A 20540-nucleotide genomic window follows, 5' to 3' on the forward strand; every position below is an offset into this window, starting at 1 on the left:
TTACACTTATTTTAGTGGTTCTACTTTCTACTTATCAAAGAGAAGACCTTTTACCTACAGATGTCTTATCTTCTCACTGGCAAAGAATAATGTGGCTCAGATCAACAGTGTAAGTCATTGGGCCCAGCTCAGTAGCCTAGTGGCTAAAGTCTTCACCTGGCATGTGCCGGGATCCCATATGGGTGCCAGTTCAAGTCCTAGCTGTTCCATTTCCCATTCAGCTCCCTGGAAAAAGCACTCCAGGAAGGCCCAAAGCCTTGGGACCCTGCACCTGTATGGGAGACCGGGAAGAGGCTCCTGGTTCCTGGCTTTGGATTGGCTTAGCTCTGGCGGATGTGGCCACTTGGGGAGTGAATCAGCAGATTAAGGATCTTTGTCTCTGTTTCTCTTTCCTTTTATAAATCTGACTTCCCATTAAAAATAAATATTTTTTAAAAAAGAGTCATTTTCATGAATATTTTTAGTTTCATTTCAAATATTTATTTATTTAAGAGAGAGAGGGAAAGAGAAAGAGAGAGAGCTACCACTCTCTGATTCACTTCCCCAATGCCTGCAATGGTTTTAGTGCCCAAAGTCAGAAATAAGGAAGTCTTTCACATGGGTGACAGGGGACAATGACTGAGCATCCCAGGGTCTGCAGTAGTGGTTAGTGGGTAACTTGAGATAGAAACAGGAGGTTGGTATCGAGCCCACATCCTCTTGAACTGGGATGGAGGTGTCCCTGTCATCTAACACCTGCACCTGGCTCCATTTTAAATTGAAAATTCCTATTAGAAATACTTCAATGATTGCATTTCACAGACAAGTGTTAGCTAGCAAATATAATTTAATAATATATTAATCTGATTTCCTACTACATGTTGAGGTGGGTGGACTTCATTTGTATCGTATGCAATTGTTATATCCCAGGCATCAATGATGCCTACATTTAGATCCTGGAAAATGTCCTTTATAGTAAGATATTGAATATAACCATGAAAGTTGCCAAATCTTTCCACATCACTGTTCATCTCCCGGGTATTTTCTGTTTTGATGACAACCAGGGTGTCTGGGCTTCTCAGAAGAAGACGCTCAACAGCACTGTGGATATTGAGGACCCTTCTGATAAAAATGTCAATGGGGAAAGGTCTGAAATGCTGACCCAGAGAAATCACTATGACAGTATTCTTATCTCCTCCAATTCTGTCGATGGCCCGGGCAATGTATTCAATCTCCTTAACTGAGTAGGTAAGTGATCCAATCAAAGGGTAAGCATGTTTTTGCCACTGGATGTTGATATTCCTTTCCAGGTCCACAGCAAGCTGGTGGCGCAACTTTCCCGACTCATGCAAATCCACTGACTTCAGTGCTGATGGCAGATAATCCCAAAGGGAAAGGAGAATAAAGTTACAACAGGGTAGACCAGTCATAAACATAGCACAACTTGGTGCTGAAGTTAAGCTAATCATGCTTTCAGTATAGACTTACACGCAAGATGCAAGATCCCAGGATCATTTCGGATCCAGAACTTTGAGGAATCAAAAGTGTCATACAAATATAAGAAATAATGTATGCCCTCTTTCTAAAAGCAAGTATTCATTTATGTTTAAATTTTATTTGAAATCCAGAGACAGACAAACAGATCTTCCATCTGTTGCTTCATTCCACCAAAGGCCACAACAGCCATGGTTCGAGGAGGCTGACGACAGGAGCTGGGGATTTTATCTGGGGCCTCCTGTGTAAGTAACAGGGATCCAAGTACTTGAGTTGCGCCTGCTGCTTCCCAGGATGAGCATCTCCAGGAAGCTGGGTCAGAACTAGAGCAGGTACGGTTTGAATCAGGCACCCCAATGATGAGATACAGCCATCCCACCCAACAGCATGATCACTTTGTGAAACACTTGCCCTTATTAATGCCCTTTTGTACAAATATGTAGAATGAAATAGAATGAGTATATGTCATTAAGATATATCTGGAGGATGATGTATTTTCTAAGTATTATTTTGTACATGTTATAAACTACAGACTAAACTTATTTGACAAAGTTTCTCAAGTAAATTGATGTTACTTATGTTTAAATAGCAAGCCAAGTATTTTTCCAAATACTTTGTAAATCCACTTAAACCTTAGATTATAAGGTCTATACTTTTGTGTTGTCTCTGTATGTGCATGGAATTGAACCAAGCACAAAATCTCTCATAACAATAGTATAAATCTTTTTATGGTTTACAAGCATTTATTTAGCCCATCACAGTCATTTGTTTGCATGTAAATAGTTGCTGTAGAAAAAAAGAGCAGAAATCACTTTCCCAGTTTAAACAGTTCTTCAGAGTCCTAAGCAGCACTAAAACTTGAACTTTCCTTTATTTCTTACAAAAACATGCTATCTAATTATGACACTTATGAAAATAAATATAATATGAATAGAATAAAATGAAATCCTTCTATTTTTCAGTATACTAATCAATCCCTGATCAGAATGTCAAAATCAGAAGCTTTACAGTCAAGACTTCTGAGGAAAATGTGTAGCAAAGAATTAGTGCTTGACACTGTGTTCCATCTAAGAGGTAGAAGGCTAGACTCAAGCTCTGAATCCAAGGAGGCTTGAAAGTAGAGTTGGTGGACACTGGGGAGGAAAATGGGAGAAACGTGTTCTTCGTTCTTTAATTATCTTTGGCTTTCTTTTCCACAGAGTATACAATTTAACTTTTGACAATTTGTATAGCAGCTGCTTTCTGGGAACAACTAGAAGATAAACTGAAGAGGGTACTCAATAACTCAGTACTTTATACAACCCCCAAGACTCATGATTGTAGAATGCAATGCTAAAGATTTCACCACATCCTTAATTTTATGGAGGAATAAATTGAACTCTTGACAAGTTCAACCATTTGTGAGAGGTCACAATCTAAAGCTGCCCTTCTGCTGCTTTTAACTTGGAGACAAAACCTTACTGAATTTTCCCTTTTTATGGGGGAGGCAATTTTTCTTTCTAAATTTGAGATTACAAGGGTGACCTCATATCAGGAAGGGGCAGAATGGATCCACAGCATTGCTCTCTATAGAAGAGCCAGGGCTCAGGTATGTTAGAGACAGTGATGGCTTTCTGGGTAAAATAGCTAAGTTTGACTGGTGGTTTTTGAATGATTACTAGTGTATACATGATTCAGGGAAAGAGCAGATAACCTAGGGTTATAGTAACTGACTCCAGTCCCAGCTCTAAAATTAACTTGGCAATAATCAGAACAGCTTCCATGTGCCAGTGATGCTCACAATGTATTAACTGCTTTATGTCCATTACCTTACTCAATCCCCTAAGCAAGCTTGAGGTACTACTTATAATTACTCCTGGCTGATGAGGAAGTGAGACAGAGAAAGGGAACAACATGCACAAGGTCAATGTTTTAAACAGCTCAGTGTAGATCTATCAGACCCCAAAGTCCAAGCTTAATCATTATACTCAGCTGATACAAAGTCATTGCCTTTCTCCTACCATATGCCTTCTCAGGTAAGGATAATAATGACGCTAGCTTACAGCAGAGAACTTCACATTTTAGCTAGCAACATTCTAAATTGTACTCTAAACAGTGTAGTATATGTGACCTCATTTTACCAAGTGAGTACTCTTTTCCTCTCTGTTGACAAATGTGGAAACTGAGGGACAGAAAGGATTTCTCACCAATATAAAACACCCCAGGCCATCTCAACTAGAACTCAAGCATTAATCATTGTTCTGACCCCAGAGGGCACCCAATTTAATATATTACCATACCTTTACCTCCATTAGTATTTTCTGAGCATGCTGAAGCATGTACTCTGCAAGAAAATAACTTTTTAATTTATAATAATGTTTAATAATATCTTTTCTAAGCTGAATCTCTTCCACCAGATTAATATCTTCTTTTAAAGATAACAACATATGGTGAAAAATGATGCTATGTTTTGATTTAGAAATATGTTATTCAGAAGGCAGGTTCCATATTCTTTTCTCCCTTTGAAATGATAAAGAAGTTTCTGAAAAGGATAGGAATAGTAGATAGGAAGGAGGCATACTGTGCACGTTGGTTTGGAAGTATTCCATCCACTGGCGGATCGTGGAGTCTCCCATCAGATGGATGAATTTTCCTCTCAGGCACTCCTTCATTTCAACAGGAGCTAGGCTGCAGGAGGCGGGTTTCCACATGCCCTTCCAGACATGCCCACTGGGGAGTGCAGATGTCATTCCAAACTTGCATTTTTCCCCCACTGGTGCTGTTCCCTCTGCCAATGAGTCAGTAAAACATCAGATCATCAATAGGTGTTAATAAGAGCCTTTCAGCTTTGCTCTTCACAGAGGAGGGGAGAGGTGGTAGTGAGGGAAGAGAACCGCTGAAGGGTCTCAACATGCTTGAGCTACTTTTCAGCAGGACTTTTCCCTGATGTGAATGCCTACATGTTATCCACTAAAAGACATGTTTCCTCTATTAAAAAATCCTTCTGGGTAAAACTTAAGTGTTAAACCTCTTACAAAAGTAAAATCATCAGTTCTTGCATAGTAATGAAAGCTCCATAATCTTATAATTTAGCCTACCTCACTGGTATATTTGTCATACTCTCTGTCAGTGTATTCAGTGCCACCTTCAAAGTATCTATTGTTTGAGTTAAATGTAGGGTTATATATATCAAATAATAAACTAGTTTGGCTTGGGAATTGACCAATCAAAATGAGTAGCAGGTGTAGGCTGGAAAGAGGTCTTTCCCAGGTGTTAACCCTTCACTGACTGGTTTATGAAGAGTCTAGGAATCCGGGGTCTGAGGTGACTAGGACGGTCAAGAGCCACTCGTGGCTGAGGGCAGTGATTGGTCATGAACCAAAGGAAGATACCGAACATTCTCAAAATAGGGGCCGCTTCCATGTATCTGAGATGAAAACTACCATTTCTGTGTCCAGGTACATATTTACACTTGCATATAGACAAGTTAACTGGCAAGATTTTAATGCTAAACTCACGGAGACAGAAAAGTTTTTACTTTAAACCATTTCACGTAGTGATTTTCTAAGCTGTTTTGAGTAAAAAATGAGAAGTTAACAAATGTAAATATGGAACGTTTTGTATTTTGAAACTCTTTGGTGAGAAAAACCAAGAGGATAGAGTTAAAATGAGTTGCCTCCTTAAATAACAGGCTGGAAACCTCTAGACAGTGACTCAGGCTAGCAATGATGTGAGAAGTGGTGATGGTGGTGATGTGGAGAAGGGAATTTGGAGAAGTAAACAACTCGGCATAGGACTAGAAGAGAGTTTTAGTGTTTGAAGGCTAACATATAGGATAGGCAGGTAATCTGAGGAGTAGATTGATGAAGAAAGAAACTAAAACAGGTGTATGAAGTCCAACTGATTCCAATCTTTCATCCACTTAGTACCTGTTATCTTGGCTGCCTTAGGCATCCAAATGAGCAATGTGTCTATAGGATGGGAACAGTGAGCTTGTCGGTGAATCCAGCACTAAACACCACCCACCAAACACAGAAGCACTTACTGTTGCAATTGGAGACACTAATCATTTTGAAGTTTTTCAAAATCTCTACACCCACATTTGACCTTAAAAGATAAAAAGAGTAATTAATCTGAAAGTGGGTCCAAACCAAGAAGCGCTTGAGAAGTGACTGATTCGTGCTGAAGTTATTTCTCCATGGTAAGTTGAGTACTGTGCCAACAGTTACAGGTCATTCAATAAGTTTTCACTTATTTGCTTATTAGTCTGTAGAATACAGTAACTAAGAAGGTATGTAAGATGATTTTTTAAATTCACAAAGTATATTAAAGTGAAAGGTCCAGCATGGTAGCCTAGTGGCTAAATCCTTGCCTTGCAAGATACCTAGTTCTTATCCCCATTTACTTTTTATTCTATCTATGTAATATTATATCTTATTGATAGAAGTTAAATATCCTACAAGTTGGGGGCACTTCAGGAGAGTGCACACTGTCCCAAATAAAGTAACAGATTCTTTCTCAAGTGATTCTTGTTAAAAAAATCACCAAGTCTATACTCTCAGCAGACTTTCCTTTAGATTGACATACAGGCCAATCCCAACATACACCCAGGCATTCTTCAAGAAACAACGATTTACCTTACAAAGAGGCTCTGTTCTTGATTGCTAAGGTAAGATGCTTTTGTATTCTTGGAATGCATGTGAGTGAGTGCAGCACAGGGCAGGCGTGAGGGCTTCAGGCAGTAAAAGGCTTCTTGGTCTTGAGCATCCAGGTACTGGCATAACTCGGCACTTGAATTTAAAACCAGCGCACAATCAGTATTGACCTTGGAGTTGCCACTGGAAAACTGACCTGTGAAGATCACTCTGTCATAGCCTTGGTTCCTTGCCCGCCAGAGAGCTGCTGCCCCTTCACTGGGGTGGATGAGCAGCACAGAAAGAGAGACCTGGCCTTCCCAGAACAGAGTGAAGCTGACAAGATAGGTGCCATTGTTGAAGTCGGTCACCTTTCCTGAAGCTCCTGCCTTCAGGGCTGGGGAGGACATCCTGGCCCTCAGGAAATCCCCACCGTATTCCTTCCTGTGACCCAAGTGGTCCTTCATCTCCAGCAGGATGTGCAGCTGGTCCCCTGTGCAGTATGAGTCTTGAGGGTTGAGGATGGTGGCTTTACTTTGTGTGGCACTAGTTGTAGCATTTATGTGTGTGAAAGGCCTGGGTGGGATCAGCTGGTTTATTTTTTCCATAGTTTGTTTTATTTTCAGATCCATTTCTGCTGTTGAAACCAGTGAACATTGTGGTGATTTTGAATGTGAAGATTTTTTGATGAAACTCCAGTTTTGGAAAGAGACTGGCAACTCAAGTGCAGTCCATATCTGAAATGATAACAGAGAACAGAGTGAATGGACTCGATTTATTGGAGTAACTTTTGGTGGATTACCTAAGTTCAATCTCTCACAGAGTCATAACAGCTGCAAAAATTAAATGATACTGAAATTTGAAATTGATGTATGTATCACAGAATAAAATCTTTTTTTTGTTGTTTGTTTGTTTGTTTTTTAGAAATACCTCCTCCTGATAGCCAATCTTTTTGGAAGAGTCGTTGAGTCCTAAAGAGTCCTATGACCTTATTTCTTAAAATGGAGGCATCAGGTCCAGAGCAGTAAGCCTAGTGGCTAAATCCTCACCTTGCCATTGCCAGGATCCCATTTGGGTCCTGGTTCGTATCCTGGCTGCTCCGCTTCCCTTCCTGCTCCCTGCTTGTGCCTGGGAAAGCAGTAGAGGATGACCCAGAGCTTTGGGAGACTTGGAAGAAGCTCAGGCTCCTGGCTTTGAACTGGCTCAGCTCCATCCCTGTGGCCACTTGGGTAGTGAACCAGGGAATGGAAGGTCTTTCTTCCTTTCAGTAAATCTGCCTTAACAAACAAAAAAAAAATGGTGGTGACCAAAAATCTACTGAACACTGGACAGTTATGAAGATCAAATGAGAAATTGCTTGTAAGTGGCATAGCAGAGAAAAGCGCTTATAATTCCATCTAATAATTCCACACTAAGAGTGTTTAATCCTTGACAAACATAACCTGAGAAAGTTAGTCACCACTTGATTTGTGTTATTATCCAGAATTCTTCAACTGAGAGCAAATGAAGCTAAATAGTAACACAAAAATATATGAAATCATGAAATTCATTGGCAATATATTTACACAGATTCAGAATATTCTAATACTTTAACTGTGGTATATGAGTTGCTTGTAATTTTAGTATATTTAGCAATAAAAGGCAAACTGTTAAAATAATAGTAGCTGCAATATTTTGTTAAGGGCTATATAATAAAAAATACATATTGTGACACTGAACATTTTAAATGTGGAATGTGATGAATTAAAACTGTAAAGTTTTGTGCAGGCAAACTTAGGTTTCTATTAGGTTTAAATAGATTTTTGCAACTAAATATAAGGCTTTTGTTTTGCATGCTTCAGGGGAACCACAAAGAAAACACCTAAAGTAGAGAAATAAATGATTAAAAAAGCAATTAAAATACACCACTGAGAAAATGAATCACACAAAAAAGCAAAATTGTAAGAAAGGAATAAAAGCTTTCCAAATAAGCAGAATATAGGAGACAATGCCTTGGCGTAGTAGGCTATCCCTCAGCCTGCTATACTGGCATCTCATATGGATACTGGTTTGTGTGTAGGCTGCTCCACTTACCATCAAACTCCCAGTACATGGACTGGGAAAGCAGCTAAGGATGGCTCAAGTGTTTGGGAACCTACACCCCATGGAAGACCCAGAAGAAGCTCTTGACTTCAGGCTGTTCCAGCTCTGGCTAATGTGGTCTTTTGGAGAGTGAAACAGAGGTTGAAGTTCTCTCTCCCTGTCTTTCCCGCTCTCTGTAACTCTGCCTTTTAAAATAAAATAAAATAAAATAAATCTCTAAAGCAAAAATCAGGAAACAACTAACAAATGACAGTTCTGTAGGTCTTTAGTTTCAATAATTGCTGTGAATATGAGCGGATTAACTTGTCCAATCTAAAGTCATAAGGTAGCTGACAGAATAATGTAAAGCAGCAACCGATTGTGTGCAACCTGCAATGGTCCTGTAAAGAAACACACAGACTGAAAATGAAGGGATTGGAGAAGTCATTTCACGAAAATGGAATCCAAATGAGTTCAAAAGTAACTAAATTTAGATAACATCGGTGTTAAGTAAAATTTCTGCAGTAAGACAAAGAAGATAAAGGGACAAGTCACCAGGACAAACTGACTCTTTTTTAGGCCACAAAAATGAGTCCTAAAGAATGTAAGAAGATTGAAATAATATCAAGCATCCATTTGATTGCTCAAGCATCTATGTTGGCCACAATACCACAAAACTAGAAATCATAATAGGAAGTATTTCCGACAAGTCACAAATACATCCGAATTAAGTGTCATGCTTCTAAGAAACTAATGGCTTAAAGAAGAAATTAGAAGGGGATTTTAAAATAGCTTGAACAAAAGAAAATTAATATGTAACATACCAAAACTATGAAACTCAGCAGAAACATTTCCAAGGGAAATTTGCAATAAAAAATGTTCACATTGAAAAAGAAAAAGAGGCATTATCATGATGGCGCAACTAGCTAATTCTCAGCCTGAAAGCACTAAGATCCCATATGGGTGCTGGTTCGTATCCTGGCTGTTCCACTTCCTATCCAGCTCTCTGCTTGTGGCCTGGGCACAGAGTAGAGGAAGGCCCAAAGCCTTGGGAGGCTGTATCCATGTGGGAGACCTGGAAGAGGTTTCTGGATCCTGGCTTCAGATTAGCTCAGTTCCAGCAGTTGCAGCCATTTGGGAAGTAACCAGATCTTTTTCTTTGTCCTCCCTCCCTGTGAAATTTGCCTTTCCAATAAAAATAAATAATGAATGATTATTCTGATGCTATGCCTCAAAGAACCAAACAACAACAACAACAACAAAAAACCCAGAGAACAAATAGCCTTCAAAATTAGCAGAAAGGGCATAACAAAAATTGGTAGTAGAAATAAATGAAATAAAAAATAAATTAAATAAATCCAAGAAAAATAATAGAAGAGATAAATAAAATCATGAGTTGATTTTTGTGACAACTCAAGCAAGTTGACAAGCCCTAAGCTAGACTGAGAGAAAAGGAGAGTTAAATAAAATCAGAAATGAAGACGTGTATATCACAATTGATTTGACAGAAATGTAAAGATCTAAGAGCCTAATTAAGCAATAATATGCCAAAAAACTGGATAATTTAGAGGAAATGGGCAAATTCTTAGTCGTAAAGTATCTATCAAGATTGAGCATGAAGAAATAGGAAACCTGTCCAGGTCAATAATGAATAATGTGATCAAATCAGTAATAGTCTCCCATCAAGGTCGAAGATTTAAAGGCTTTACTACTAATTCTGTTTATTTTTATTTTTAAAATTGTTGATGATATTTACATAGTTGATCAGGGTGGGAAGGATCAGGGTTAGGGGAAAATGGGTGAGACCATTGTTTCCAAATTTTCTTTTTCTTCCTCCTGTATCTGGGGAAAGAGGGGAGACAATGGGAGCAGCCTCACCTAGCCTCCCAACCGCCCAAGTAGCTGGGGATGGGAAAAGGCCACGTGATATCAACCCAGGGTCTCCTATGCGGAGCATGCTTTGCGGGTTCTGCTTAAGTGTTTTTGATGGTTTGGAAATGCTGTTGACCACGCAGATCTAAGAATGAGGAAATCCTTCCCAGGTTCATTGGCTGACAAGGTCCACCTTATAGTTTCCATTTGTTGAGATACTTGCTGTCATCTCTTAGTTGGGGTAGTTGTCCAATTTATTCTGCCCTCCTTCCTCTGATACATCAGATGTTCTCTGCAGACCCTAGTGGGCTGCCATATCCTCCATGTGCATCTGGGTATGCTGTCCACTGCTCCATCTTTTCCATTGAGGGGGCCTAGTTCTGACACATGCACTCCACAGTCAAGCTACAGATCCTGCAATTCTCCCCATTGTTGAAGTTCTGAGTCTACCAGTTTAGTAGAGGTGGGGTATCCCCAAACAGACCTCATTTGAGGTGGTCCCAGACCAGACCTTTGTATGTGCTTGACAGTGTGGGATCGGATCAGTCTGTCACCCACATTAGCCCTAAAGCACACATTGGTAATTCCAATTGCTGGGTCAGTTTTGTCTCCAGCTCCATTTCTTACACTAACCAATAGATGCTATGGCTCAGATCAATGCAGCCCACTAAACACTCAGCCTCATGTACACCAGCAGGAACTTCAGCCTAGCTGGAGCAACCTCTAATAACCCCCCACTAGGCCCACATCTTGCCCTGGCTCCAGGGCTTGCCTGTATGTGCAGTGGACTGGTTCAGTCTGTCCTGTATCCCATTTAGCTCTTGTACACACATATGGGCATTGGAGCCTCTTTCAACCCAACTGACCCTAATATCCAGCCCACACTCATGCTGGTGGATACCACCACCTATCTAGCCAGGCCCTGCCCCAGTCTTGTTTCTCATGCTCACTAGTGGGAGTTGCAGCCCATCAGAGAGGCACTCACAGTTTCCCTACTGGATCTGCTCCCATTCCTGGATCTTGCACTCTCCAGGTGGTTCTGCAGTCTAGCTTGACAGGATTTTGTCCTCAGTCCCAGCACTTGCCAGCCGATTCAGCAGCAAAGCCCAACCAGCCTGCACTTACTCTGGTTCATGCATGCACAAGTGGATATAGTCACTCAGCCCCACCTGGCTCTCCCCTAACCAGCTCACATGCAAGCCAACAAGTATTGTAGCCCTGTCCGACCTGGTCTGCCTCCAACCCCAGTTTTCACACTCACCAGTTGGAGCACTGACCCAACAGGGGAGCCCACAGAGACCCCTCTACTAGGGCTTGCACACCTCCCCCTGGGTCTCATGTATACTGGTGGGTGCTACAGCCCAGTCTGGCATGGCCAGCTTCACCTGGGCATTTGCCAGTGGGTACTGTAACCTGGCTTGGCTCAGTGTTTGCCTGAATCTAGGTCATGCAGGAGAATGCTGCAGCCTAACCTGGTTCAGCCACTTCCCAGTTCCAGCCCTAATGTGAACTGGCTGGTGCTGCGGCTTGGCCCAATTGGTCCTGCAACTCATCCTGGGTCTCAGATCTGCCAGTGGGTGCTATGAACTGACCCAGCCTGGGCTGTCTCCAGTCTTGACCCACAAGTATATCAGTACATACTGTAACTTGGCCATGTCTGGGCTGCTCTTTGCCTTTGCAGGGACTGTGTCCTGACTGAAGAGTTCCCCTAGCTCCTCTATTGGATCTCCTCCCAGTGGCAGATCTCAGGCACACCACTGGGTCCTTGACTCCGACTGACTTAGTCCACTTCCTGTCAAGGCGGGAACAATGTCCTTGCCCAACCCACCCATACTCATTCCAGCTCTTACTGTTGGGTATTACCGCCCAGCCATGGCTAGTCCACATCCAGGCACAGCTCTCACATCATTCAGTGAGAGTTGAGACCTAGCTGAGCCTGTTCTATACCCAGCCTGGCTCTCATGAGCATCACTGGGTGCTGGAGTCCGGCCAAGACTGGAGCATCCCAGATCTAGTCCATACCTATCCTGAGGGATACTGCAGCCATGTCCAACCCAGGTTGCTGCCCTCATTCTGGCTCTCATGCTCACCAGTGGGAACCACAACCAGCCAAGTATCCCCTCAGCTCCCCATCTAGGTCTGTTCCCAGTCACAGATCTTGCAGATGTCATAGTTGCTCTAACCCAACTCAGCACATCTCCCATCTTGGCCTTTGCCATCAGATGCTGTAGCCTGCCCAGTTCCAACTTGACCCTAGTTCCAACTGTTGCTGATGAGTGCTGCAGCCTAACCCTGGTCAGTCTGCTTCCAGCTCTGGCTCATGCAAACCCATAGATGTGATAACCTCACCTAGCGTGGTCCGCACTCCAACCTGACTCCTACATATGTCAGTGTGCTAAGATTTGGTTCAACCCTGACTGATCCACCTCCCTTCAGAACTAACCCACACCTTGCCAAGCCTGACCAAGACCTAGGCCAGAATCATGCTCACCAGCAGGAGTTTTGGCCCACCAGGTAAGTTTCCCAAGTTCCCCCACCACACCCACTCCCAGACCCAGATATTGCATATGCCAATGGATGTTAGGCTTTACCTAGTATAGTTTGTCCCCCCTGCCCAAACATATGCATGAGCTGATGGTGGTTGCAGCCTGGCCTACCCCACACCCTGTTCTTGGGTGTACCTGTGGCTGCTGCAGCCTGCTACAGCCCAGCCTGTACTCAACCTCAGTACTCATGAGTGTCTTGGGGTTCCATGGTCATGGCTAGCCCAGCCTGTTCCCCCACCCCCAGATCTTAAACAAATCAGTGGAAACTGCAGTTCCATAGGGGTGGGCCCAAATACCCTTTTTCAGAATTTGCCCCCTGATAGAATTTGCCCCCAGACCTGATTCTTTCATGTGCTGGTTAGTGTCATGGCCCAGTCTAACAATACTCATCCCCTGTTCCAACTCCCACTGGTGGATACTGTGATTTAGCCCTGCCAGGTAGGCTCCTGGCACTAGCTTTAGTGTGTGTTTGTGTGGTGGTCAGTGGTAGTTGATGCTAAATAGCCAGCTCAGATCTCCCACATGGACTGGCGGTTTGCTCTGACCCTTAAAGGTCCTCCTGCTCTGCCCTCCAAACCATTCAACCTCAGCCCCCTCACTTACCTGCAAGTACAGTGTAAGTACAATGCAAGTCCCTCAGGTCATTCTTCAATTGAATGTGAGCCCTTAGGTCCATACACACCCTTACTAGTGCCATCCCCCAGACCCTCTGCAAGCCCACAACATAAGTCTCCAGAGCATGCATGGCTGCTGCCATGCAGGTGTGCTAAAAGACCCAGGCAAGGTGACCTGGGCCTTGCTGATCCCAACCCAATGCCCTGCCCCGTCCTAGCACTAATCGGCCTGGCTGCCACCTTGCAGGTAGGTCAAAAGACCGAGGCCAGGCATACTACTAAGTCTATGAAATATTTTTAATTACTATTTAAAATGTTAAATTTATTTCAAAAGTCATGAGACTATGAATGTATGAGAAATAATATCCGTTGGTTTAACTCCTCTAATGACCATGATAACCAGGGCTGAACCAAACCAAAGCCTCGAGTAAAGAGCTGGAAACTCAGGCTCTCCCATATGAGTAGCAGGGACTTAGGCAGTGGAGCCATCACTGCTGTCTTCTATAGTGTGGATTGGCAGGAAGTTGGAATCAGACACTGAGCTGGAACACAAACCCAGGCACTCTGACAGCATGTGGGCCTTCTGAGTTGCATCTTAAGAGAATTCACTCTTCATTCTAACACACATTTAAAGTATTAACTCATACTATATCTCAGTTCACTGAAGAGGCAAAACTACTTCCGAACTCATTTGGTGAGATCAGCATTAACCTGATACTAAAGAAAATGTTGAGTTGGTATTCTTGATAAATGTAAATGCAAGTGTTTTCAATATAAAGGAAACTGAATTCATAGCACTTTAATAGGAACATTTAAAAAAAGATTTATTTTTTTATTGGAAAGTCAGTCACACAGAGAGAAGAGACAGAGAGAGAAAGATCTTCCATCTGATGATTCACTCCCCAAGTGGCTGCAATGGCTGGAGTTGAGCCCATCCTGAAACCAGGAGCCAGGAGCTTCTTCCAGGTCTTCCATGTGGGTGCAGGGTCCCAAGGCTTTGGGCTGTCCCTGACTGCTTTCTCAGGTCACAGGCAGGGAGCTGGATGAGCAGTGGGGCTTAGAATCAGCACCCTCAGCTGGGCTGGGCTAAGTTGTCACCCCCACCAGCTGGGTGGACCAAGCCAAGTTACAGCACACACTGGCAAATGCGTAGGTAAAATGGGTCATGCTAGACTGGGCCGCAATACCCAACCAGCACATGTGAGATCCGGTGGGGATGGGGAGAAAAAGGTAGGGGGAACATGGAGGGTTCCCCTGCTGGACAACCACTCCCACTGGAGAGCGTGAGTTGGGATGAGGGCAGACCAGACCCGGCAAGGTTACAACACCTGTGGACCTCATGTGAGCTATATCAGAGAAAAGCCAGGCTTGGCTGACTGTTCCTACTGGTACAAGCATAAATCATGGTGGGTGAAGGTTGGTTGGGCTTTACCATTGTGCCAGCTAGCAGATGCTGGCACAGGGACTAATTCTGTTAACTATAGAATTACCTGGGAGTGGAAGTTGGCCCAGTAGGAAATAGTGGGCACCTTCCTCTTAGGTTACCATTCCCACTGGAGAACATGAAAATTAGGACTGGGGCAGAGGTGGCTGGATAGAATGGTGACTGTCAGCATGTGTGTGGGCTGGATAGTAGGGCTGGTTGGGTTGAACTAGGCTTCAATGTCCATTGACATATATAAGAGCTGAATGGGATGTGGGACAGACTGGACAAGTCTGCTGTACATACAGGCAAGTGCAGGAACCAGGACAGGGCGACCTGGTGGGCGTTATTGGGAGTTGCCCCAACTAGGCCTCAGCTCCCATTGGTTTGGGGGAGGGCCAAGTGTGAGGTGGGCAGAATCAGGCTGGACTGCAACACCCACTAATTCATGTAGAAGATGGGTCTGGAAACAGAACTGACCCAGCAATTGCAACCACCAGCATAGGTATAAGCTGATTGGGGTGACAGATTGTGCCAGACCCTGTACTGGCATTCACACACAATAATCAGGTCTGGGATCACCTTTGATGAAGTTTCTTTGGGGATCCCTCCAACTAAAATGCTGATCTCAGAACCTCATCATGAAGAGAATTTCAAGTTCCATGGTCTGACCATGGAATGCATGTATCAAAGCTGTACCTCCTCAGAGGCTTAGATGGAATGGTGGATAGCATATCCAAGTGCACATGGAGGAAATGGTGGTCCACTGGAGCCTGCAGAGGACACGTGGTAACACAGCAGAGGATGGAGGACAGAAGAAATTGATCATCTGCTCCAGCCATGTAGTGGCAGTGAAGATCTGGGCAAATGGACTCTAAGGTGGACTATGTCAGCAGTGGATGCTGGAGAGATTTCATTGTGCTTGGAATGGCGAGATTGGCAGCAATTCAGAACTGTTGAACTATTGAAACCACTTGAGCAGTGCCCTTGGAGCATGCCCCATATCGGGAACCCTGGGATAGGGTGGGAGGTTTCTCCCTTTATCTGCCTTCTTACCCCAGATATACACAGTTTAAATGTGGAAACAGTGGTCTTACCCACTTTCCTGTAACCCTTGACACTTTGTGCCCTAATCAACTATGTCAAGATTATTAAAATAAGATAATAATAATAATAATAATAATAAAAAGAACCAGCACCCATATGGGATCCTGGCACATGCAAAACGAGGATTTTAGCTGCTATGCTACTGTGCCCGGCCCTTTAAAAGGAAATTTTAGCATGTGGCTGGGACTGTGGCATAGAAGGTAAAGCTGCGGGAGGACATAAAACTAAACAGTGGCTGGGGTGGAATGGGGTGTGGGACAGACTGGATTACTGCTACACTTACTGGCAAACCAGGGTAGGGGCGGTCCTGGTGGGGGTTATTGTGGGTCGCTCCAACTAGGCTGCAGCTCCCACTGGTTTAGGTGAGGGCCAAGTATGTGCGGGGCAGAACCAGGCTGGACTGCAACACCCATTGGTTCCAGTGGAAGTCGGGAGTGAAAACAGAACCAACCCAGCAATTACAACCACCAGCTGATTGGAGCGATGGACGGTGCCAGGCCCTGTACTTGTTAGCACATACAAGAAGTTTCTTTGGAGATCTTCCTAATCTAACTGCTGGACTCAGAACCCTAACGAAGAAAAGAGAGAAGACAGAACGGGTCAACCAACCATCTCAGCTATGATGGACTATGTCAATCAGTGGATTTTTCAAAGACCTCATAGCGCTTGGAGTGGCAAGATTGACAGTGATTCATAACTGTTGCAATATCAAAACCACTTGAGCAAGAACCTCAGAGCATGCCCTACATCCGGGACTTGGGGAGGGTGGGAAATTGGGTGGGCCTTCTCCCTTAATACCCCCCTTTTAAACATGAAGGTAACAATATGGAAAACATACTAGTATTATCCACTTTCCTGTAGCCCTTGAACCTTCTTACTCTAACTAAGTATGTAAAGAATGTCAAAATAAATTTTACTAATAAAAAAAAAAAAAAAAGAAGGTAAAGCTGCTTGCCACCTGTAGCACTACCATCCCCCACGGGTATTGGTTTTTATCCTTGCTATTTCACTTCTGATCCAGCTCCCTGCTTATGGCCTGGGAAGGGTAGCAGAAAATGTGTTTGGCCCCTGCCACCCATGTGGGAGACCCAGATGAAGATCCTGGCTTTTGCTTGGCCTAGTGTTAGCTGTTATGGCCATCTGGGGTAGTGAACTAGTGGATGGAGGATCTTTTTCTCTGTTTCCATTCCTGTTTGTGTAACTCTGACTTAAATCAGTATTTTTTAAAGTATCATCCAACATGTTGTCAGGGATCCACTTAGCTTTATAGTTTATGAATGCAACTTAATACTTTACCTTTTCCTATATTTCTTAACATGCATGCTTACTTCTTTTCTTCAATTTTGATCATTCTGTAAGTAGTAGACCTCTGAAACAGTGGGGTGCTTGTTCTCTATTGCAGTGCCTGGGCAGGCAATTTTGCAGTTGGTAGTGGTTGAAATACTTGGTGCTCTGCCACCCAAGCAGGAGACTCCATTTGAGTTCCTGGCCTCTGGCTTCAAACAGGCCTAGCCAGGGACGGATCTGGAATGGATGGAGTGCTCAAGACAAGGGGGATCTTTCTCCATCCTTCTCACTGTCTGTTTACATTTCAAAATAAATGAACAACTAAAACTCTGAGGGGTGGTGAATGAGGAGCATGGACGAGCAAATCCCTGTGCCTATGGAACCGTATCATGAAAAAAAAAATAGCCATCAAAGCAACAGACTAACAGTAAATTTAAAAACAAAAATCAACTAACTCAAAATAAAGTAGGGAAGGAAAACAGAGGCGGGAGAAGATAAAATATACAGCAATGTCTTGGATATACAAATTCATTCATATTAATAGTAATTCCATTAAATGTAAGTAGACTAAACCTTCTGTTGTCTACAGGAGATGCAGTCGGCCAGGGATAGCTATAGATTAAAAGTGGATGATAAGTGATATATCATGGAAGTGTTACAAAACTAACATTATTGAAGACCTTGACATAGAGTTTCATTGGAAATAAACAGACATAAAATGTGACAATAAAGGTTAATCATTCAGAAAAGCCTAACAATGATAAATGTGTATGTATCTGTACATGCATGTGCCTATATGTGAAACAAAAATTGATGCAGTGAACCCAAATCATAATTAGAAACTTGGAGACCTTCTCTTAGAAGTTGCTATAGAAGCTACATGACAAAATGAGTTCAACACTTAAATGATCTAGATTTAATTTCTTTCAACTACTACAGCAAAGTTATTTTTAAAATTCTTACGGTTTCAAATAAGAATAAATTATTTTTAGAATGGTAGAAAAATATGTGCACAAATTTTCGGTTAGAAATGTAATTAGAGTACCCTGATTTAAGGTGTAACCTAAGCATACACTACTCTCCTATTTCCTGCAATAAAAGGTCAACAAGACAGAAAAGAACTTTAAGAGTATACGGTTTCTGAAATAGGAAGATGTATCATAATTAAATCAACTCACGAGGCTGTTCTGAAAAAACAACAAATGAGATAAAGCCGGTGAAACAAAAAAACCACGGCTCCAAATGCAGGTAGCAGGGCCCTTGTAAAAGCTGGGAGCTTCCAAAGATCGGGAATTTCTATTCTCAGAGACATAACATATGATACTAATGAGTCAGTTGAGAAGTTAAAATCTAACTGTTCAATCTATGAGATGCCATTTAACTCCTCTACACCAATAACAAAAATCAAATAGAATTTTAATCATTCTTTAAAAATTGTCACGATATCAGTTATAAAGTACCTAACTGTAAATATAATAAAGATAGTACAACCTATATACCAAAACTACAAAAGTTGCTGAATGATCCCAAGATATACAGACACAGCAAATCATTAAACAGAAAAATATAAAAAGTTTTTCTGATTTGATCTACATGGTTAATGTAATGCAATGTCATCTAAGTGGGAAGCTTCTATGAATTTGATGGTTTATCTAAAATACAGAAGAAAGAGTAAAGGCTAGGACTGACCAAGAGCTTTCTGAAGTAGAATCGGTAATGGTTGATAGACTTTAAAATTTCTGGGACTTACCAGGAAGATACATTAATTATGGAAAGTTGGTATTGGCAAAGAGAAGACAAATATATCAGTGCTGCAGAAGAGCCTGAAATGGGTCATCACTTATTTGGAATTGCTAAACAACAGAAGTGGTGTGATGTTGTATACGGGGCCTGGCAGTTAAGCTGGCAGTAGGATGCCTGTGTCCCATGTCAGGGCACCTTGCTTCAAGTTCAGACTTTACTCAACCTCTTCCAAATGCACACTCTGGGAGGCAGCAGGTGACGACTTCTGAACTTGGGGCCCTGTCACCAACAAGGGAAACGTGGCTGGAGTCCTGAGCTCCTGGTTTCAGCCTGGCCACCCGGGCCACTGAGGACATTTAGGAAGTGAGCCAGTGGATTACAGTGCTTCTCTCTCAAATAAAAATAAAATAATTTTATAAGCTATTTACATAAAAAGTAAGTGTCATGGTAAATAAGCTAGGGAAGAAAGCACTACAAATAAAGGAGGTAAAAAAGTGATTATCCACATGGAAATAAGAAAAATCACAAGTTAACCAAACCCTAACAAAACAGTTGCAGTAAAAGTCATGTAGCAGATGCAACAGGTCAGTGTTTTAGCAGAATATTTGATGTTGGAGCAGGGATCAGCAGAAAAGCTGATGTTGGAGCAGGGAATAGGTTCCCTTCAAATAGAATTAGCTATTATAAAAAGAAATTTTACTATTCAATGTGAAAATATTCTCTTTTTTTTTTCTTTGTAAGCTTGCTTAAAGAAGGTCAAAAGCCAAGGTGAATCCGGTGAGCAGGCGGTGCCAATGCAAATGGCAACAGGAGAATGCGAGTGTATGAATATGCACTTCCTCCTGGCATGGCACAATGCTCACACATACTGCCAGGCAATGGTTACGGAGATTGACTTTTTGACATTGAAACTTTGCTTGCTGTACCTCAGTTTGGATTCTACCAGGATAGCTGAAGATTCCCGTAAAACTGTGCTTTTACAAAACTCAGAGAGAAGGCAATCCTTACCTTGGTGGAGTTCTGGAAAACTGTGAAACTGATCCAGAAAGCACCGATAAACAGCAGGACCAGCAATGACTTATGATTTATCACATTGGTTTTCATGATTAGGCTCCTGCAAGAGGCAAAGCAAAAATAACAAAGCAGAAAGGAAACACACAATGGCATTTTATGTCCTTTGATTATTTTTACCCTTAGAAATAATACTCCCAGAACTAAACTTTCCTCTTCCAGCAGCTGCTGGTGGTCTCCTGCGGCTGTCTTTGGCTCTTGCCTTTTATCTTCTAGACAGAGAGGCATTCCACCAAGCCGGCTGTGACCTCCAAGAACTGGGCAGTGAAAAGCCTGAAGAACGAGGGTCCCGCAGGCCTAGATGAAGCCTGCAGGAATGTGTCATCCTCATGCGCCCTGCCTTCTGCCCTGAAACACAGAGTAGACAGAATGCTCCAGCAAACACTGACCCTGCAAACCACACAACCACGCCACTCTTTCCAGCTCCCTTAACTCCAGCTTTGCTGGCACCCCTCAAGCTTTGAGAGAAATATTTTAAAACTCATACCTTTTAACTTTTTAAATTTTTAAATTTTCCAGGCTGCATCAGTGTTTTTCTATGATTCCTTTTGCTGGAATTTATGATTCATTTGTCCTGGAATTTTCAAACTGTCTTAAAATCAGCTTGTTTGAATAACACCCTTTATTTGCAACACCCCCCCTTGAAAAGGTATTCTTTCTTAGAGATACCGCCTACCCTGGCCCCCAATTTATAGACACAAAGCACTTTTGTACCCTCGCTCCACCTGCT

The 20540-nt window shown here is 42.5% G+C and overlaps 1 protein-coding gene across 2 annotated transcripts; it reads right to left on the reverse strand.

Annotated features, from left to right (window-relative positions):
• Positions 1-488: 488 nt before the first annotated feature.
• On the reverse strand, positions 489-19843 carry LOC121154304 (NXPE family member 4-like). Of its 2 annotated transcripts, XM_040977275.1 has the most exons (5): positions 19748-19843; positions 6090-6823; positions 5498-5559; positions 4034-4240; positions 489-1348 (listed from the first exon to the last, which is right to left on the reverse strand). In XM_040977275.1, the coding sequence occupies exons 1-5, from the start codon at positions 19841-19843 to the stop codon at positions 813-815; spliced, it is 1635 nt and encodes a 544-aa protein (XP_040833209.1). In that variant the 3' UTR covers positions 489-812. The 2 variants fall into 2 exon arrangements, with proteins under 2 accessions (XP_040833209.1, XP_040833210.1); XM_040977276.1 differs by lacking the exon at positions 19748-19843 and having other exon boundaries at positions 4034-4231; positions 5492-5559; positions 6090-6790.
• Positions 19844-20540: the final 697 nt, after the last annotated feature.

Source organism: Ochotona curzoniae, unplaced genomic scaffold (genome assembly GCF_017591425.1).
Source record: "Ochotona curzoniae isolate NIBS_2020 unplaced genomic scaffold, NIBS_Ocur_1.0 contig_2723, whole genome shotgun sequence".
Lineage (NCBI taxonomy): Eukaryota > Metazoa > Chordata > Mammalia > Lagomorpha > Ochotonidae > Ochotona > Ochotona curzoniae.